Genomic DNA, 20349 nt, shown 5'->3' with positions numbered 1-20349 from the left:
TATCATTCCACTTCAAATCTGGATCAGAAATTGGCTAGATGAAATTGTGTCATGAAATGAAGATGATTTTCTTTTCAAAAGAGAGGAAGTTTCTTATTCTATTCTATTCTATTCTATTCTATTCTATTCTATTCTATTCTATTCTATTCTATTCTATTCTATGAGACTTGCCATTTAATGACAAGGGTTCACCCCAGGGTGCACTTTTTACAGTTATGTGTAGATCTGAAAAGATAGACTGTATGGTAGCAACTGTGTTGTGTCAATTGTGAGGGTTTTTCACCTAACTTCTTTAAACATTGAAATAAAAATGATTATTACCCTTATCCATTTATTAGGATTACAGTGACATCTTGTGGCATATCATTTTCCCTTTTAAAACTTGCTCAGGTAAGTAAGTATCTAACACTTTAGTTCTTGCTAAAGAATTTTAGCGCTCTGAATGTAATTTATACTGGTGAAAAACATTCAGAGACCACTACTTGAAGTAGAAGCCAAATGAACAAAATACATTTCACTTCATTTGCTTCAAGTAAATATTTTTAAATAATTTCAATTGGAATGATATTTTATTTCAAAGATCAACATCTAGTATTTATTTTAAACTTTCTTTCATTGGCATCATTAGGAGATAGGAAACACCCAGAAATTGGCTTCAGTGTAATCCATGTAAAGACAATGAAATTAAAAATTAAAAGTCTGCTTCCAAGGAAGTGTGGTGTGATCATAGCTTTTGCAAATTGTTAGACCAGCTAATTAAAACGATCTTATTGGAGAAAAGACTTTTACTGAAAGAGAAAAAATGTTTGCAGGGCAATATGAAACCTCTGCAATTTAAATCTGATCATTATCAGCCTCCTCGTGGACTGTCTCTAATGAGCATGGACTGTATGTAAAGTGAGAATGTTATTAAGCTACATTAAGAGATATAAATTTTTTAGAAGACAAACTGGATCCAACATTCCCAACTCTTCCCCTGCCCTCATAACACAGACATGTTTCGGTTATTAATGTTCACCTCTATGTGATGAAGACCAGAAACAATCTTCTTTCGGATATTTTTTTAATGACCAAGTATACCCACTCCAGGTACTGTAGAGTCATTTTGCTGAAAGCAGGTATCATTTGCAGGTAGCTTGTGAATATTTGCTTTTCTACTTCTTGCTTTCCTCCCTCACTTACCCCTCCCCTCTTTTTGAATTTGAACTTCTAAATAACCCTTCTAATAGCCGATAAAGGCACTCTTTTGGAAATTATAGGTGAAATTTCCACCTGCTATGTACTTTAATAAATGTGATTCCTTCAGAAGCGTTGATGTGAAGAATGTGCTATTTCATCCAATTCAAGACATAAATTGTAAGACACTCCTTTGTTTTATGTATTACTAAGAAAGAAAAAAAAATCATTCAAACTGTGGCACGTTGAGTAGAATAAACGTTTGTTTTATTTATTTATTTATTTTTAAAGATTTTATTTATTTATTTGAGACAGAGATAATGAGAGAGAGAGCACATGAGAGGGGGGAGGGTCAGAGGGAGAAGCAGACTCCCTGCCGAGCAGGGAGCCCGATGCGGGACTCGATTCAGGGACTCCAGGATCATGACCTGAGCCGAAGGCAGTCACTTAACCAACTGAGCCACCCAGGCGCCCTAAACGTTTGTTTTAAACTCATTCAAAACATTAAGTATCTTTTAGACTTATTTAAATAAATTTTATTACGTGTCATAGTTATGTACATTTTTAAGTGAAAATATGCAGAATCAATGCAAAGTAAAGCAAAATACAATGTTTCTAAAACACAGAGTACAGATCCAAGTCACTTTCCGTGCAGTGCTTGATGTCCGTGTTTGCCCACACTGTTGTCCTCTATGCCCCTAAGAGCATTGGTGACACAATCGTGCCCAGACTGCAATTTCTGTCTCTAGAACTTTCTTCTAAGCTATCGAAACTATTCTACCCATTTTGAAACTGGCGCTTTATCTTACAGAGAAAAATCAATGAAAGGTTTTTAGACAATAACCAGGATTTACGATGCTCTGTCAAATAGTCAGTATGATTTGTTCTCAAATAGTTTGCTAACTGAAAAGCCAAGGGACTACTGCTAGATGATCGTCATGCAACAAGATTACTACCTGCGTAAGCAACGCATCTATGTCATGGCTGCCACCTTTACCAGCCATTGTGAGACTCTATCAATCACTCCATTTTCGTAAGTGTTAAAATGTGAGAAGTTATGTGCCTTACAAGGTCTGCAGTACGAGACTGTTAATGCTAATAGCATTCCTTGAGTGACTAATATGTGTCAAATACTTATTATATTCCTCATGCGTATTATATAATTTAATCCTTAGTACAACCCTATGCAGTAGATGTTATTATTTGAAAGTATAGATAATACAACTTGTTCCAAGGACAGATATCTAGTAAGTGGCAGATCTGGTGTTTAAACTTGGTTCTCTCCCATATCACAGCTTGCGTTTCTTCCATAGCTATCTGGTTATAAATATTTAAGCAGAAAATGCCCGAAGAGGGGGGTCACTCAATCATAAAGAAAAAGATAATCTCTCCATCAGCAATTTTCTTTGAATAACAGATAGAGCAAAGAGCAATTGTGTGAACAAATGTCAGATTTATGTATCCATGAATTATCACAAAACTTTCAGAAAAGGAGAGAGATGAAACATTGTCTCCTATTTGAGGAAGAGGAAAAAAAACTGCTACATCAGCTGGAAGCTGTGATGACTGCTGAAGAAACATTTTCTGGAACATGCCATATGTCACACATACCCACTTTATTGCTCCCCAGTTAAACAAAAAAAACTCTGCAATTTTCAAATAGAGGAAAGGTTCATCTATACTTAATGTATAATAAAGGGTGTATTTGGACAAAGGACAGTACATGTTTTATTTGCACTGGTTTTATTTTCATTAATTAAACATCCTTTTCACAAATATATGGATCTTTGTCTCACCAAAATCAGAAACCAGTATGAACAGGATGCACTGTTAGTGCTTAGCTTATTAATGTTAAACTATCTCCTATACTTTGAGCCAAAGTAATTATTAAAAAACAAATAAACTGATTCTTCTGTGGAAAACTCTCTCCGTGTCTTCATGAAACACAGATTTTTTTTTTTCCATAAGCTATTTTTATGTGCATGTCGAGGCTTCAACATTCCTTCAAGAATAACTTTGTTGGCAGACTTGAAACAAAGTGGCTGGGCTAAGTATCATATTCTCCATGTTTGAACTCTTAGAAGAAAGCATAGGGAAAGAGCTCCTTGATATTGGCATTAATTTTTTGGCTGTGACACCAAAAACACAGGCAGCAAAAGCAAAAATGACATGTGGGACTCCATCAAATTAAAAAGCTTTAGCATAGCAAAGGAAATCATCAACAAAATGCAAAGGCAACCTACAGAATGGGAGAAAATACGTGCAAATCACATATATGATAAAGGGTTAATATCTAAAATACCTCCAAAGGAAACAGAATCAGTATCTTGAAGAAATATCTGTACTCCCATGTTTATTGCAGCATTATTCATAATAGCCAAGATATGGAAACAACCTAGGGGCCCACTGATGTATGAATAAAGAAAATGTAACATATATATTCCTTTGTAATATATGTACATATACATATATATACAAATAAAAGATTATTATTCAGCCATAAAAAAGAAGGAAATCCTGCTATTTGCAACAACATGGATGAATCTGCAGGACACTATGGCTGAGTGAAATAAGCCAAATCTTTATTTGAAACACAAAGATTGTATGATCTCATTCATAATGTGGAATCTTAAAAAAATAGTAGAACTCATAGACTGGATATTGCCAGGGGCTGGGGGGTGGGGGAAATGGAGAGACATTGGCCAAAGATGAACAAGTTATAAGATGAAAAAGTTCTGGGATTCTAAGGTACAGCATGATGACGGTAGTTAAGAATACTATATTGTTTGCTTGAAATTTGCTAAGAGAGTAAATGTGATGTGTTTATCAATTTGTGGTGACTATTTCACACTGTATATGTGTATGAAATCTCATTGTACACTTGAAATATACACAGTTTTGTCAATTACACCTCAATAAAGGTGGAAAGATTTAAAAGCAAAAGATTTATAATTGTTGTTGATTTTTCCCAAAATATATATTCAGAGAGAAAGAAATTTCCATAAGCTGTGTATAATGTGTGTGTGTGTGTGTGTGTGTGCCTGTGTGTGATCAACTACACTTTTTAAAGGAAGTGGAACTGAACTATGAGATGTTACCTTTTTAATAGAGCAGAAGATATTAAAAAAATATAAACAAAGTCAAACAATAGAAAAAACCTGGTACTATCAAGTATTCTATTTTTATGCATTCCACAGACATGCTAATAACAAGGCAGAATCCATTTTAATTTAAGGGAGATCTAAATTGTATTGAAATATGTTAAGGTAAACATTCTGGATGATAGAGTTTAATCTTATATCGGCTAATAAAAATTGCATTTGGGGCATTTTAAAATTCATATGCTCATCTAATGTTTACTCTTCCTTATAGGTAACTCATTTAGTTGACTGATGGACATACAGATATAGCAATGTATGTAATGCTTAACAAGTAGTGATATGGTAACGAAGAATATCACAAATTCTGAATATCAATACGGAATCAACAACAGTTAGCCCAATCTGTGTACCTTATAAATGAAAACAAGAGCACTGTTCTACAATAACCTCAGCTTTATGAATAAACTATAAGTCTTCTGAAAACACAAGCTGTAAAAGATTCAGTGTTAAGTATTGTGTCCTTGGGTATTCATAAATATTTTTGTGCACATTGCCTATAAATGTGTCTATATTTTTAAAAAATATATTTCAAGTGTTCTAATATGCAGAGGAAGTCTGCATTTTTCCATAGTACGTACATAAAAAAGAAGCTTTAGAATAAAACCATTTTTTCTCTTTTTGTGTAAGTGCATTGCATTTTTAATGTAGACTACTAGCCCACCCCCAAATCTCTCCAAGCTGTATGAATATTATGCAGCTTTCCTATTTCTACATATAAAAGTATCAAACATGCAAACCCTATGTTATGTGGAGTTTTGATACCAACCTGAGTCCATGTGCCAATAGCAATCACATCACCTGGGAGCTTGTGAGAAATGCAGAATTTCACGTCCCACCCCAGACCTACTAAATGAGGATCTGCATTTTTAATAAGATCCCCCAGGTTACTCTCTCACACATAAAGTTTAAAAAGCTCTGATACCTTACGATACTTTATTGATTGGTCTAATTTTCTATAAATTAACCATATCTAAACAACTACTATGTAAGTAAGCATTCCATGTGTATCCTTTATTTTTGTGATATTTAAGATTTAGTGTGTAACAAAATCACCAAGGGAACTTGTTAAAAACATAGATTTTCAAGTTTTTCCCCAGAGTTTAGAATTCAGTAGGTCTGGGGTCAAGCCTGGTTTCCCCGAACGGTTACTCCCCTGAACAGAATTAAAGTTAGTGATAATATCAGTTCTTGTTGACAGTTCCAAATCATAGCAAAATACCTAACACACAAGAGAGTCTCTGTTAAGTTCTGAAAATGTTTCAAACTTTTTCTGCAACCATTAATCATAGAATCAGAAATGTGGTGTCAAATGGGCCTGGTTCCGTTCATGGAACCTGATGAAATCCTTCTCCCTCAGCAACTTCCCCCACCCATCTCCTAGCCCCAAGGAAGATCATTATCTCAGCCAAAGGATAAGTCATTTACTGGCGACCTTAAGAAGTAGGACTCCACTGGAATTGACTACTTCTTGTATTAGGAAAAAAGACGAATACATTCTGCAAAGTACTTACTGTACTCTCTAGGGGTCCCAAACACAAATGCATCCAAGAGTCATCAGGTGACCAATGGGAGAAACCAGGACTGTGATACCCTAATTGCAGACATTCAAGTTCAAAACACAAAAACCTTCCACAAGGACAAACAAGAACCTCTCTGAGGGCAGCATTCAGCCCCTGACCTGCCAGTTTACTGTATCTGCACTAGTATGGTTTTTCTCATTAATTTTCTGGCGACCTATTGAAGGGCATATTTTTATTATTAATTTGCTCATATGGCTTATTTGGGGCCTTTGGGGAACTTTGTTGTAATTTGGATTTTACTAGCAGCACCAAAACATGGTGATATACCAGGTTTCTAATCTATATCAGGCTGCTGAAGCCCAGGGAGTTTTTAAAGACAGTAAATACGTTATAGCCATAATCTAGGGGTTTGCATAGTCCTATTTTTTTTCTATCAAGTTTTATCACAGAGCCTACAGAAGATGTTCAGTTTATATTCTTGTATACTACATTATATACCATCTCTGGAGAAATAACAATTAGAAATTTGGAGGAGTGCTTGTCTTCATCTGACCTGTTACTGCTTTATTACGGTAAGCATAATAAATAGTGCTAAATTGACTTCACGGCTTTGCTTTTGCCTGATTATGAAGATTTCAGATGTCCCAAAACATTACCATTTCCAAATTTTACCTAGAATTATCCTTATACTACAATTTGTAAAATGAAAACAGAGTTGTTCACATTATCAATATGCGCTTTTATTTTAAATACCAGCACAGTAGACACAATGACACCACGGGACTATTACCTCAATAATACTGAGAACATTCCTTGGCTTATGATTTACGTACATTGTTTTATCTGGAACTATTTTTAAATATTACCATAAGATATACTGTAAAACACAAATCTTAAATATACCAGTTGCAAACATAATGTGTTTAGTTACTATTTTGCATATGAAATGATTTAAAGTTCCTCAAAATCATGTCCACTTGTGTTCATTGTTTCAGGATGCATGACTCGGCCCATGAATAGGACTGTACCTGCATTGGGTTGGAAGTGAACAAAACAGGGTGTGAACAAAAAAATGGGATGTTTACTTTCCTTCTTGCTTACAATTAGCAGTATTCTAAAAATAAAAATATAAATAATTCTCTTTTTAAAAAATCATTTGAATGTTAGAAATTAGCTGATAAGTAATGTGGAAAAAATGATCTCAATTTTAAAAAAGTTATCTCTTTTTGGCCTATAAATAAAGTTCTGTTCTCATAACAGACTTACCTGTTCTCCTGTTCCTGATAAGAAAGAAAAATGGATGGTCGACAATAACTTGAGGGTACAGCACAGCCATCCTACTAATTGCAATCATTCCTACAGTGCAGGGAGAAAGCAATTACATGTCTGTGGATGTGCAGAGACTAATGAGTAATTTCTCCAAGACCATCTACATTTAATGCAAAGGCAACAATTTATAGGAAACAAAATTTTAAAGACTTTAAGAGAAAAAATTGTAAAGGTGGTAACATTTCTACTTGATCTTTAAACACACAACACACACACACACACACAGTTTCCTACCTCCATTCCACCAAAAATACTAGAAAAATTTATTCTGCCTCTTACAAAATTTTTATTCTCAGTTTCAGATAAATACATATGTCTTTACTAAAATGACCTTTGAGCTAAGGAAAGGGGGCGAATTAACAAACACCCCAAACAAAAAACCAAGTTTCCTTATATTCCCAAATCATTATTTCCTTTTGCGTAAAATGGGGATTTTTACACAGCAAGTCACCAGACTTCGAGTAAGTGACCAGAATGGTCGTGATGAAAGGGAAAATTCAGCAGTAAGAGAAGCATGATGTTTCCTACAGCTGAGAAACTGCATTCCCCTGAGATCCTTATTATGGGATAATCATTTTATACTTGCTGCAGGGTGATTCATTGTCAGAAAAAGGTCAAGATTAAATTATGTAAGATTTTCAACTTTCATGATGCCCCAAGACCACTGTGTTTCTATTTCCTCCTGAAAACACTGTTTTAACTGGTGATATCCTTTTATTGGACAAATTTATGCAGAAGTCAAAAAAAAAATGATAGTTTACATTCTACCAGAGGAAGGAAAAATCCTACTAAAATTTGAACATAGCAGTTGAACATGAGATTGAAACAGATCCAAAAAAAAAAAAAGGGAAAAAAAATCATTGGAAAAAATCATTCTTATTTAACTGGGGAAACCAAAACATTCAGAATAATCAAGGACATTTAACATTTTGCTTTGAACACATGATTTAGGTCAAAATTTTAGAATTATTTATTTAAAATTATTTTATCAGCATTATTCAGTTAAAATTATTTATTACATCTTGTTTATGTGTGTGCTTTTAAAAAATCATTGACAAAATTAAGAATTAGTTTCCAGGGGTGCCTGGGTGGCTCAGTCGGTGAAGTGTCTGCCTTCGGCTCAGGTCATGATCTCAGGGTCCGGGGATCGAGCCCCGTTGGGCTCCCTGCTCAAGGGGGCAGTCTGCTTCTCCCTCTCTGTTTGCCCCTCCCCCCTCTTGTGTTCTCTCTCTCTATATCTCAAATAAATAAATAAAATCTTAAAAAAAAAGAACCAGTTTCCACAAGTAATTAGGTAAGAAGAAGAATGTTTAAATGGGCGACAAGAAAATACTTAAAATATTTAAACAGGCAGCGCAGCGGGGAAATCTATTCCACAGAGCCCCCAGTGTCCTCCTGCCTCTCATTAGATATGGGAGTTACTCTGTATCGGGGCACTGCAGTTAAGTGCATGCTTCATATTCTATTTAGAAAATTCTAGCTGGTTCAGCATTAGCTTGATTTCTAAGTTAGAGCAGAGTCAGGTTTTTTTTTTTTTTTTAGCTTGGTTCTAAAAATGACCCCCACTCTTCACCCAAGATTGTTTTAAAAATACAAATCAAAAAAAGGTGAGAAGATTGTAGAAAATTATAACTTGGCACCTGAGGTTGCAGCAGCTTCTGAGCCTTCTTCATTAACCTCGATGAAGGACTTGTGAATTGCTTTGGAAAGGAAAATCTCCTTGTTATCTGCAAAAGAAAAAAAGAGAGAAAAGAAGCATTTCTTCAGTATCAGAAATAGAGGAGCATTTTACCCTTTATTTAAACAGCTTTGGAAAATATGAGTGACTTAAGGGACTGATATAAAAAGAAGCGATAATGTTGTTAGATTATATTATGATTTCAGAGAAGCCTTGAAGATGTGTTTTCTGATTTGTCCTTATTTTATATTCTCTTGTTAATGTTTCCCTTCATTTTTATTGATAATTTTCCCATTGTTTCTTATATTGCCAGAGAAAGCAGAAATGTGGCTCTGTTTTTAATAGCAACTTCAAATTAGTTCATAACTCAAGATAAAAACATTTCACACATTGCACTCTAATCTGAAATTGTAAAGCACAAAATTAAAACAGGTAGAAATCCACATATAATCAGAATAAGACATTTTAAAAATCTGATCTCTAATTACCGTGATAATGGAAATATCCTTGGCAAAGAAAAACAAAATTGACTCCTAGATTGTAGAAATGTGAATATAAAAGAGTTACTTTCCATTCCAGTTAATTGGCTTATCTAAGTATTCACAAACATGCTTTATCCTCATGTCAGAGGACAGAACACATTTTCAGGGTTAGGAGGGCTCTTTTTCCCTTAGAGTTGTCTTTCTATGTATGCTTACTTTTAAATGAATGGCTATTATGGGCTGAATTGTGTTCTCTCAAAATTCATGTGTTGAAGTTCTAGCCCCCAAGACTTCAGAATATGACTGTATTTAGAGATAGAGTCTTAGGTTAAAATGAGGTCATTAGGACGGGCCCTAATCCAATATGACTGATGTCCTTATAAGAAGAGGAAATTTGGGGCGCCTCGGTGGCTCAGTCGTTAAGCGTCTGCCTTCAGCTCAGGTCATGATCCCACGGTCCTGGGATCGAGCCCCGCATCGGGCTCCCTGCTCCGCGGGAAGCCTGCTTCTCCCTCTCCCACTCCCCCTGCTTGTGTTCTCTCTCTCGTTGTCTCTCTCTCTGTCAAATAAATAAATAAATAAAATCTTTAAAAAAATAAATAAATAAGAAGAGGAAATTCGGACACAGAGAGAGAGGGAAGACCATACCTGATGGCTAATTTTATGTGGCTAGGCCGGGATATCAGTACCCAGATACTTGGTGAAACTATTATTCTGGATGTTTTTTGCAAAAATGTTTTTTTGGATGAGATTAACATTTAAATTGGTGGACTTTGAGTAAAACAGATGAGGGCCTTATCCAATCAGTTGAAGGCTTTTTTTTTTTTTAAGATTTATTTATTTATTTGACAGATGGAGAGAGAACACAGGCAGGGGGAGCAGCAAAGAGAGGGAGAAGCAGACTCCCCGCTGAACAGGGAGCCCCATCTGGGGCTTGATCGCAAAACCCTGGGATCATGACTTGAGCCAAAGGCAGTTGCTTAACCAACTGAGCCACCCAGGCGCCCCCAGCTGAAGGCTTTAGAACAAAGACTGACCTCTAAGCAAAAAGGAATTGTGCCATTTGACTGCCTTTGGACTCTTCCCTCAATCTCCAGCTTGGCAGCCCACCCTGCAGATTTTAAATTTCTAAAGTCACAAGTGTGCCAGCCAGCTTCTTAAAGTAAATCTCTCAGTCTCATTGTCTCTTTCTCTGTAGAGATGTAGATATCTCTCTCTATATAAACACACACACACACACACACACATCCTGTTGGTCCTATTTATCTGGAGAACGTTAATACACTATAAAAAGACAGACCTCTACAAGCCAAGGAGAGAGGCCTGAGAAGATACCAAGCCTGAAGACATCTTGATCTCAGATGTCAAGCCCCCAGAATCATGAGAAAACAAGCATCTGTTTTCAAGTCCCCCAGTCTGGGGGGGACTTTGTTATGGCAGCGCGAGCAAACTATGCAATAGCTTTCAGCGATGAGTTTCCAACTTTTGTCCTCAGATTGAAACAAAATGAAGAGAAGATAGTTCAACTACATAAAAAGAAAAATAGCACAAGGAAGCAAGATACAAGATTATTCAAGTTTCTGCCACCACCACCCCCAGCCCCCTTTTCCCATTCCAGGAGGTCAAATTCAAATTTAAGATAACCTTGTTGCTGATGCACCATTCAGTAAAAGCACAGTGCATTTCTCATTAGGCTACTTAGTAAGACTTTGTCAGGAACCAAGTCCTATCCACAACATACATTTTCCTTTCAAGTTTTCAAAAACAGGTAATTATCTTATACTGATAGGGACTAATGTTCAACAACGTTTTTGGTACATCTGTTGCACAACACCTGCTTATTTTGAATAAAGCTCCAAGACAACTGAGTGGCAACTCTGAATATACTTTTAATAGGGATATTACTTCCTCAGCTTATGTTTAGTATTAAGATATAAGCATTGCATTTTGAAATAGTCTGTCTCACATATTATGATATTTTCTTCTAGAATGCATTTGATGACTAGAAGAAAAATAAAAAGCAATAGAGCTTTTACATTAAACAATTAAGTATAATTAGCTCCCTCAAATCCAGAAGACTAGTTTTTTTTTTTTCAACAAATAAAAAGAACAATATAAATTGCATTAAGTAACTAGTCAGATATATTTCGCTGGCAAAACAAATACATGAACTCCAAGACAGTAAAATATATTAACTATTTAGGAGTTAACTGATGCTGTGTTATATTCAGATTCAGCTACCCATTTTGTTCAGTCTGCCAGTGAAGGTGGGGTCACGCACCAAGAGCCAGTATTATGGCCCTGAATGCAAAAGTGACAGAATGTAGTTCCTAAAGGGTAATGAGTGTCCACCTTGCCAGCTAAGCCCTCTTTAAATATTCTGAGGGGAGTTCTCAAAGATAGAATGATACTTTAGCCATGTCAATTTGCACAGGAAAACCGCCTCCCAGCTCCTGAGCCTGATCTGTTGACTGCACTAGACACCTTGAAAGAAGGAATCTCATCCGTTCAACGCTGGCTTCTGCCACAAATGTACCCTCTTCCCCCAGTCATCTAACCTCCTATGTGCCCTCATTTGCCCCCACAAATGGTGAGAGGCTGGGGAGGAGGTGAGAGGCTGGGGAGGAGGTGCCAAGGCACCATGGCAGATAGATCAAGAAAGCAAGAATGCTGAGCATTCTCCCACAGAGCTAGTTATTTAAAAGATCATGAAATGGACAAACCTTCAACAAGATTCACGAAGAAGAGAGATTACCCAAATAAACGATATTAAGACAAGAGAACATGTCTAAAGATAGAATTTTTAAAAATCACAAAAAATACTTTGTATAATTTCCTGCAGATAAATGTAAAACAGCTTATGAGGTATAACCTATTTACTATGAACTGCATGTATTTACAATACAAAAATTAGGGGCGCCTGGGTGGCTCAGTCGTTGGGCGTCTGCCTTCTGCTCAGGTCATGATCCCAGGGTCCTGGGATTGAGCTCCGCGTTGGGCTCCCTGCTCAGTGGGGAACCTGCTTCTCCCTCTCCTACTCCCCCTGCTTGTGTTCCCTCTCTCACTGTCTCTTTCTCTGTCAAATAAATAAATAAAATAAAATAAAATAAAATAAAGAGTTACAATACAAAAATTACAATAAGGGAAAACAAAAATATATTTTACAGTCCACACCACAATTTGGTTAAGATTTTGTTTTCATTTTGGTTTTTTTTTTTAAAGATTGTATTTATTTACTTGACAGAGAGAGGGAACACAAGCAGGGGGAGTGGGAGAGGGAGAAGCATACTCCCTGCTGAGCAGGGAGCCCGACACGGGACTCGATCCCAGGCCTCTGGGATCATGACCCGAGCCAAAGGCAGACATTTAACCAACTGAGCCACCAGGTGTCCTTGGTAAGTTTTGACATATCTGTGAACCCACCTCCACAAATAAGATACAGAATATTTCCATCTCCCCAAATATTCTTGTGCTTCTTCATGCAGATAATTTTGAAAATAAAGAGATTTGCCATCAACCGGACAATTTTATAGAAATGTATAAATTATAAAATTGAATGAAGAAAAAAATAGAATATCTGGATAATCCAGTAACCATTAAAGTAGTTGAATGAGTAGATGAAAATTTCCTCCTTCCTCAAAATTAAAGAACGTGAGCCTAGGGGCACATGGGTAGCTCAGTGGTTTAAGTGTCTGACTCTGGATTTCAGCTCAGGTCATGATGTCATGGTTGTGAGATCGAGCCCCGCATTGGGCTCTGAACCAGGCCTGCTTGGGATTCTCTCTCTCTCTCTCTCTCTCCCTCTGGCCCTGCCCCCAGCCCCCTGTCTTAAAAAAAAAAAAAAAAATCCAAGCCTAGATGGTTTTCTAGGTGATTTAACCAATCCTTCAAGGAAAAGATAGGATTTTCTATTATAAATCCATTTTCAACTCTAGAAAGAGAATAAAAGCAATCTAAGTCATCTATGGATAGTCTTACCTTGATATTAAAATTGAACCAGGGCAATCTAAGAAAAGAAAATCATAGGCCAAGCTCACCTATTAATGTAGAGATAAAAGGGTTTTTTTTCTTTATTTTAAATCAGGACGTTAAACCCAGCAACATAGGCAAATACTTTTTTAAAACGAGTTTCCAAGGGACGTCACAGTGTATAATGGAACAGCAGTTGAGAACGGCTCTAACTGCCTCCATTTCACATCAAGCTTTCCTCTGGGATGATCTCATCAGACAGAAGCCAGTTTATGCCTCTCCAACCCTTCTTAAAACCCTGTCTCCCCTCTAGTGCTGGCTCTGCCTCCGACCTTTCCTTCCATATACTGTGTACCTGCAGACCTAGGGTACAATGTGAGGGTCTGTGAGGTTGCCCCTGCGTCACTCATTTAGTGTGCTTCACCCCACCCCCTATGCTCTAGGTGATTTGAACTGGAATCCCTAAGCATACCACCCTCGCTCACTTCTGTGTCTTTGCTTCCCCACAAACTCCCTCAACATTGTACAGTCGACCTAATCTACTTCTGAGGCTCAGCTTCAAGCCCTAGCAGGCCTTTTCTGCCCTCTTCTGGTTGCTGTTCCCCACCAAGGTAGAACGGACCACTCTCTCTGACTGAACCAAGGCTCTGATTCACATACAGCCTTTATGCTGTATCATATTTGCATCTACATCTCTCTCTTCCTGGACTGTCAAATTCCTGAAGGCAAGGATTGTGCCATTGCCCTTCATGTACCTGGTTTCTGGCACGTGGTGGGCCTCATGACTGAACTAACCTAAGAAAAGAGAGTTTGCTGGTAATGTGTAAGCTTCCAGTATTTAACCTAGCACGAACAGGAATTTAGGAATTGTTGAATGAAAGGGACTAGATATTTCCTAGTGTAAGACTTTGGAGGTTGTCCCTCTATGGGCACCATGACCACAATTCTGTTCACAAGTGTGCCTATAAAGTTTATTCTTGTAATAAATAAAACATATGACACTAATCCAAAAGTAGATACTCTAGAAAATGGATGGACAACAGCACTAGGGACGGAAAGAATACAAAGGCCACACAGGCTAAAAACTTAAAAATCCAATCGAGTAGAAGAGCTAAGGGAATGGGATCCAACAGACCGGTCATCATGTGTATTTCAAAGACAGCAAATAAAGATTGAATCCAACATTCCAACTCCCAGGAGTGATTAACTGCTACACAATGGACAGCAAATATCTGCAGATGTAAGTGAGACCTCAGGACTCTTAAGTTGTAGAAAACCACCACCCCTTTAGATATACCAGTAGGAAAAAAATGTGACAAATAAATCACATCACAAATCCTGAGGGGAAAAAAGAAAATGAAATTTTTTCTCTTGGGACAAACTTCAAGCAGTCACATTCAAATATAAGCTGAAAGTGGTTTAAACAAGAATGGGTCTGCTGCCCCGATCGTTTCGTACAGGGCTTCCTATACTTGTCCCGCAATATTACTCATCCTGATGTAATTATGTGCCATCAAGGCCACCTTTCCTGCTGGGCCGTTCACCTACTCCTTAAGGGCCTGGACCTTGTTGGTCCAATTTATCTCCTCCCTGCAATTCTGTGCACACTGCCAGGCACCAAGTAGGCACTCAGGTATTTGATGAACCAGAATGGGAGGGGAATTAAGGAGTTTACACTGATGAGCCCATCTTATCAATTAGAGAAAGTTCATTGTTCTCTAAAAAAGAAAATAAATCAAAGACAAAGCTACATTAAAAAAAAAAAAAATCCATGCACTGGCCCCAAGCAGTCTTCCCCTCTGGCCACAGCAGACATTGCTGCCAAATAACGGGTCCTACTTTCCTCTGGGCAGTGAAGAGCTGGGCTTTTCACAAAGGATAAGATCGGAACGGGGCCAGCAAACCCTAGGTTTCCCAGAGAAGAGCTGGGCAATAATTCAAGCTCTTCTGAAGAAAGCAGGGCAAAATACGAAGGCATTCATTCAGTCACTGAGCAAATATTTATCAAGCACTCTGCTTGTATGAGATATTGTGCAGGGCACCAAAGGCTCCAAGTATCTGTGATTCACATAACGTGGCTGGCAGGGCGGCCACCACACAAGTGCGTGGCCCCCGCTTCCTCTGTGGCACTGTGTCCTAAACACAGCCAATTGAAATAGATTTCTGCGTCACCAAGGCCATGCTTAAAATAACAAAATGAAGAGAGTTCCATAACAGAACCCAAGAATACTAAAAGCGGCTCTGTACTTGAGTTGCTAAAATATTTTTAGCGTCAGTCCCACCCATGAACTTTAGAAAGGTTTGTAGAATTTGAGCTCCAAGGTAGGAATCGTGTGGGTTTGTTTGTTTCTCTGGAGAAATGTTGTGATAGACTAGTCATTCATTCATTCATTCATTCATTCATTCATTCATTCATTTGGGTACTAAGTACCTCCTGTGTGCCAGACATTACTGATATACTGGATTTACTATGGTGAACTGAACAGTTCCTTCCTAAGAGGAGGAAAGCAAACATTAAGTAACAATGACAATAAAAAAGCAAATGGAGAAATGGCCACAATTTCAGGGTCTGGTTAAGTGTTATGAAGAAGCAAGATGAGGTGATGCGTTGGCTGGTGACAAGGGCAGGGAAGAGGAGCTACTTGACTTGAGGTGTTGGGAAAGGCATATCTGAGAATGTCAACTTGGCTGAGACCTAAGGAATACAAAGGAGCCTGCCATGGGAACACCTGAAGTTAGTTTCCAGCAAAGGGAAAAGCTAGTGTAGAGGCAGATACAAGCCAGGTGTGTTCAAGGACCCAAAAGAAGGCCTGTGTGGCTGGAGCGAGGATAGTGAGAAGGGCCAGAGGTTTGAGAGAAGCCTCCACACTTGGAGTGAGGTGGGCCCAGCAGCCCTTCTTACCACACGCACCCACCCAGCATCTGTTCCGCTCTCCACACCACTTGGGGCTCTAAGGACAGAAAGTCATCTATGTATGACACAGCCCTGGCTTCTGAGGAGCTCTAAGATCAGAAACAGGTATGTGAACAATCTAAGGAAAAGGTAGAACATGTGATAGCACTTTGCACTATGACAGTCCGGAGACGGGAAAGTAAACCATTTGGAAGGGAGAGATATCAAGGAGAGCTTCTCGGAAGCGGTGCCATTTGGGCTGGTTCTTGAAGGATAAGTAGAAAAGGGAAAGTCAGAGAGTCAAGGGAGGGCATTCCAAGCAGAGGATTGTACTTGTGAAGTGAGACAAGCAAGCAGCAATGACTTGAAGGTCCATCTGGAGCCTGATTACATCATAAGGAGGTGGGGAGTGGCAGGGGATGCACTCGATTTTAAGAGCTTGGACTCTGAGGCTGGAGAGCCTGGGCTTCCTCCAGAAGTAACAGGGCATCTCTGCTTTGATTTTAGAAGATACCTGTGCCAGGGGCTGTAAAGAGTGAACCAGATGAGCAAACAGCTAGGGGCAGGAACATCAAGTTTGCTAGCTGTTACAATAGTCCAGGCAAGAAAGGAGAGGGGAAATGGAGGTACGGCTCTGGAAGAGAAATACAGTCCTCTGGCTTACAGGTGCAAGGAGAAGCAGAACAAACAAAGGCAGGATGGAAGAGTCAGTCCGGCATAAATCTAAGCACTTGAGTCTGACCTGAACGTGGCTTTTGCTGTGTCTTCTTAATTCCTTTACTTTATTGGCTCCTTTATTAAAGCTCGTACTTTGTGCTAAAGGATTTAGTACTCTCTTTCTCCTTCCCCTTCCACCTTCCAAGAGGATTATCTATTAATCCAAATGCTGACAGTCATTCATTTCCATTACAAAAATAGCCCTACTCTATAACAGGATCCTCGCTGCAACTAGATGAGCATTTTAAATCGAGCCTGAGAAGAAAATGATTCTCAGCACTCTCTAGATTCCATGTTTATTGTATAAGTCTTTGCTGTGTTTTATGTTAATGGAATTTAGTGTAAAAAGCCATGGACATCAAATTGAGATGACCAAAAATAAGCACAATAAATACAGAGCATCTCATTCATTTCATTCAGTGAGTACTAGGCAGAAAGCACAGAACCGTGTGCTTCCTGAACACACATAAGGATCAATCTTGGCAGAAGATATCCGATGCATAAATAATGATAATATGAGGTCAGATGTGATATGCAGCATAAGAAAAAGTACAGAATGCTGTAGAATTTACGAAGGAGTTATTACTTCTGGTTGGTGTAATCCTGTGGCTTGATGAAGCTGGGGATATCTGTGCTGCAGATCCATTCAGGAGATATTTCGGGTGGGAGAGATTTTATAAAGCCGGGGCCCTGGGGAGACGTGAGGTGCAGCAAAAGCTGTGTGCGAGGAATCAGCCAGAGTTAAGGCTGGAGTGAGCTGAGGTCTGAACGCCCTGTGGAGTAGCAAACAGTGCACACAGCAGAATGAAGGGAGGCTTTGAACGGGAACTGGGATGATCTGAGAGCAGGTTTTAAGGTGATTAATCTTGGCAGTGGTAGCGAAGCCAGATTAGACAGAAAAGAGATTGGAAACCGTTTAGGAGGCTGTTGAAATCGTCTGGGGCAGCAGTAGTGAGAGTCTGAAAGAAAGGTGGATGCCATGGGATAGAGAATGAAAGAGTGGATTCAAGAGGTCTTAGCAAAGGACTCTCAAGTCACTCAATTTTTCCAGAAGCAAGAAAATGTGGAGCAGGGTTGTTTTTCCACTGCTAACTCATATTTGCTATTTTTAAAGAAAGATAAAATTTCATTGCATAATTTAAGAATGATAAATTCGTACTTTGTGCTAAAGGATTTAGTACTGAATTGTTTCCTGGGTGCTTTTGAATTTACGAATTCTACTATGCGATTTTTAAAAATTTTTCCCAGTTTTCAACTAAGAGTTTTAATTGAAGAAGTAATACGTGCACAAGGCAAAATCCCAAACAGTGCACAGTGATAGACGAAACAAAATCTCCGCTCTCATCTAGGGGCCTCTGTTCTGTATTCTAGAGGCAACCATTGCTATCATTTTCTAAGACATTATTCAAAAATGTTCAATGCATTTGAAAGCTTAAATGCATACCTATATTCTCCCCCTCCATCCTTTGAACCAATACGCTCCCATTCTGCCTGTTGACTTTCTTTTCCCTCTCTGCCTCCACAATGCTTTCTCTAGTATGGGGTTTCTTGGTTCATCACTATTGACATTTGGGGCTGGATTATTCTTTGTTGTGGGGTGTGTCCTGTGCAGTGTAGGTCACAGGAATGTAGAAGCATCCCCAGCCTTTACCGGATAGGTGCCAGGAGCCCTCCGCAGTTGTGACAACCCAAAAGGTCTCCAACTATTGCCAAATGTTCCCTGGAGAACACAATTGTCCTGGTATGTCCTGAACACACTGCTCCAATAAAACATTTCTATCCTGCTTCTTTTTATTAAATCCAACTGTTTATGTCTTTCTCCCCCCAAGTCTGTATCCTTCTTTAGAGCAGGTATGATATCTTAGTCATTTCTTCATTTTTATGACCTAGTCCTGTGCTCACACCAACTGACTCACGAAGAGTTATTAAATGAAAGGAAGAGACAGGGCATTGAATGTAATTAATGTATATCTGAGACACCATGAAATTATCCCCATGAAATTCATTAAGGTAGAAAGTAATAATCAAATACATGCTAATAATTTTCCTGGGTACTTGTAGGGGTTATTAAGCATCACAGACACTTTAATCAGTGGGGTTTTCACATCATTTGGAGAGGCAAAAACCTAGACATGTGAAAAGGACACCAACCATGTGGGGCAGAGCATACGGTGCCCAAATGAACGATGCAGGGAATAAATACTTTCAAATCTAGCGAAAGCAGAGAGGCAAGTTTTATTGTTGTGTCACTGGTTTTTGAATGAATGATTCATAAATTAATGTGTATGTGCGTGTGTGTGTGAGAGAGAGAGAGAGAGAGAGCAACTGAGAGAGCAAGGGAGAGAGAGAGAGGGAGGGAGGGAGGGAGAGGGAGAAAAAGGAAGTATTGTTTGGGGTGGGCTGACATGCCAAGACTACCAAGGTCTTGGCAAAACTAGGGAGTTAAGAATGAAAGAGTTCCCACTGAAAGCTTGAGAAGCTGACTTTAGACCTTTCATCAAGTTATCCTGAAGACTTGAATTGGGTGGTGGTTGAGGATGGCCAATCCTGGATTTCTTACTGATGTTTTAAGGAGTTCGATGTTTCAAGAAATGTAACGTAGAAGGTGGCTATGAAGAAATCTCTTGTCTCCTTCCCTCCCTCGTTTTGCTCCCTCAGTGGACATTGACTGTGTTCCGACTAGGTGTCAGCCAGGTGCCAGGCCCTAGGAATGCAGCTGTAACCACTCTGAGAAGGATTCAATTCTGACTGAGGTCTGGTCGAACAAACAGAGCCTTCACACATGGACTATGTGAACTCTGAAAGATCCGAGTGGTATTTCAAATTTCCAAACCATCTGCATTCATAATACATATTTATTCTCTATTGTCTCTGGACATACTAAAGGCAATTAAATATTACGTCATAAACCTCCCACATATGTCAAAAATTTTAAGCTACACTGACCACAATAATTGATTTACCACCACGGCATGACTCCCTCAGGACTGAGAAGCTGCAGATACTCTATGCAGGGGAAATAACTGCCTAGATGTTTGGGTGAGACAGTGAGGAATCTCTAATAAAACAGAAAATAGAGCCACGGTAAGAAAGTGGAATTTGGCCAGTATGGTAGACAGATTCTCTCAATTCCTGAGGAAGGGAACATAAGAACTTTAAATTACACTATGCTTGAGCCATGAATATATTTCTGACTCAAGCACAAAAGTACCCATTAGCTTTTGAATATCCACCAGTCCTACCTCCTTGACAACCCCACTGAAAAGTTCAGAGCCGTAGGAGCTTGGATGTGAGCCCTGAAAACCTTTACTAGGGCAAAATTTGCATTTCTCTAGTGGACAGGAACATTTATGTAGTAGACAGAAAAATTCTACTAGTGTTTTGAGATGTCAGTTCTCTAATTAAGGGGTAAAAGTTGTGGTAT

At 38.6% G+C, this 20349-nt stretch overlaps 1 protein-coding gene across 1 annotated transcript in view; it reads right to left on the bottom strand.

The window, feature by feature from the left end:
• Positions 1–6340: 6340 nt before the first annotated feature.
• The window catches only part of SERPINI1 (serpin family I member 1), a 70810-nt gene continuing 56801 nt past the window's right edge, over positions 6341–20349 (bottom strand). Inside the window, exons 7-9 of the mRNA XM_034998494.1 lie at positions 8827–8913; positions 7124–7213; positions 6341–6885 (exon numbers count right to left, since the gene is read on the bottom strand). Of these exons, the coding sequence (XP_034854385.1) occupies positions 6809–6885; positions 7124–7213; positions 8827–8913 (254 nt within the window). The 3' untranslated portion in view covers positions 6341–6808. The remainder of the gene's footprint in view (positions 6886–7123; positions 7214–8826; positions 8914–20349) is intronic.

This window comes from Mirounga leonina, unplaced genomic scaffold (genome assembly GCF_011800145.1).
Source record: "Mirounga leonina isolate KUSES-001 unplaced genomic scaffold, KU_Mleo_1.0 Mir_115, whole genome shotgun sequence".
In the NCBI taxonomy this organism is placed as follows: domain Eukaryota; kingdom Metazoa; phylum Chordata; class Mammalia; order Carnivora; family Phocidae; genus Mirounga; species Mirounga leonina.
Note: the sequence above shows the minus strand (reverse complement) of the source record. Positions and strands in the feature narration are given on the sequence as shown.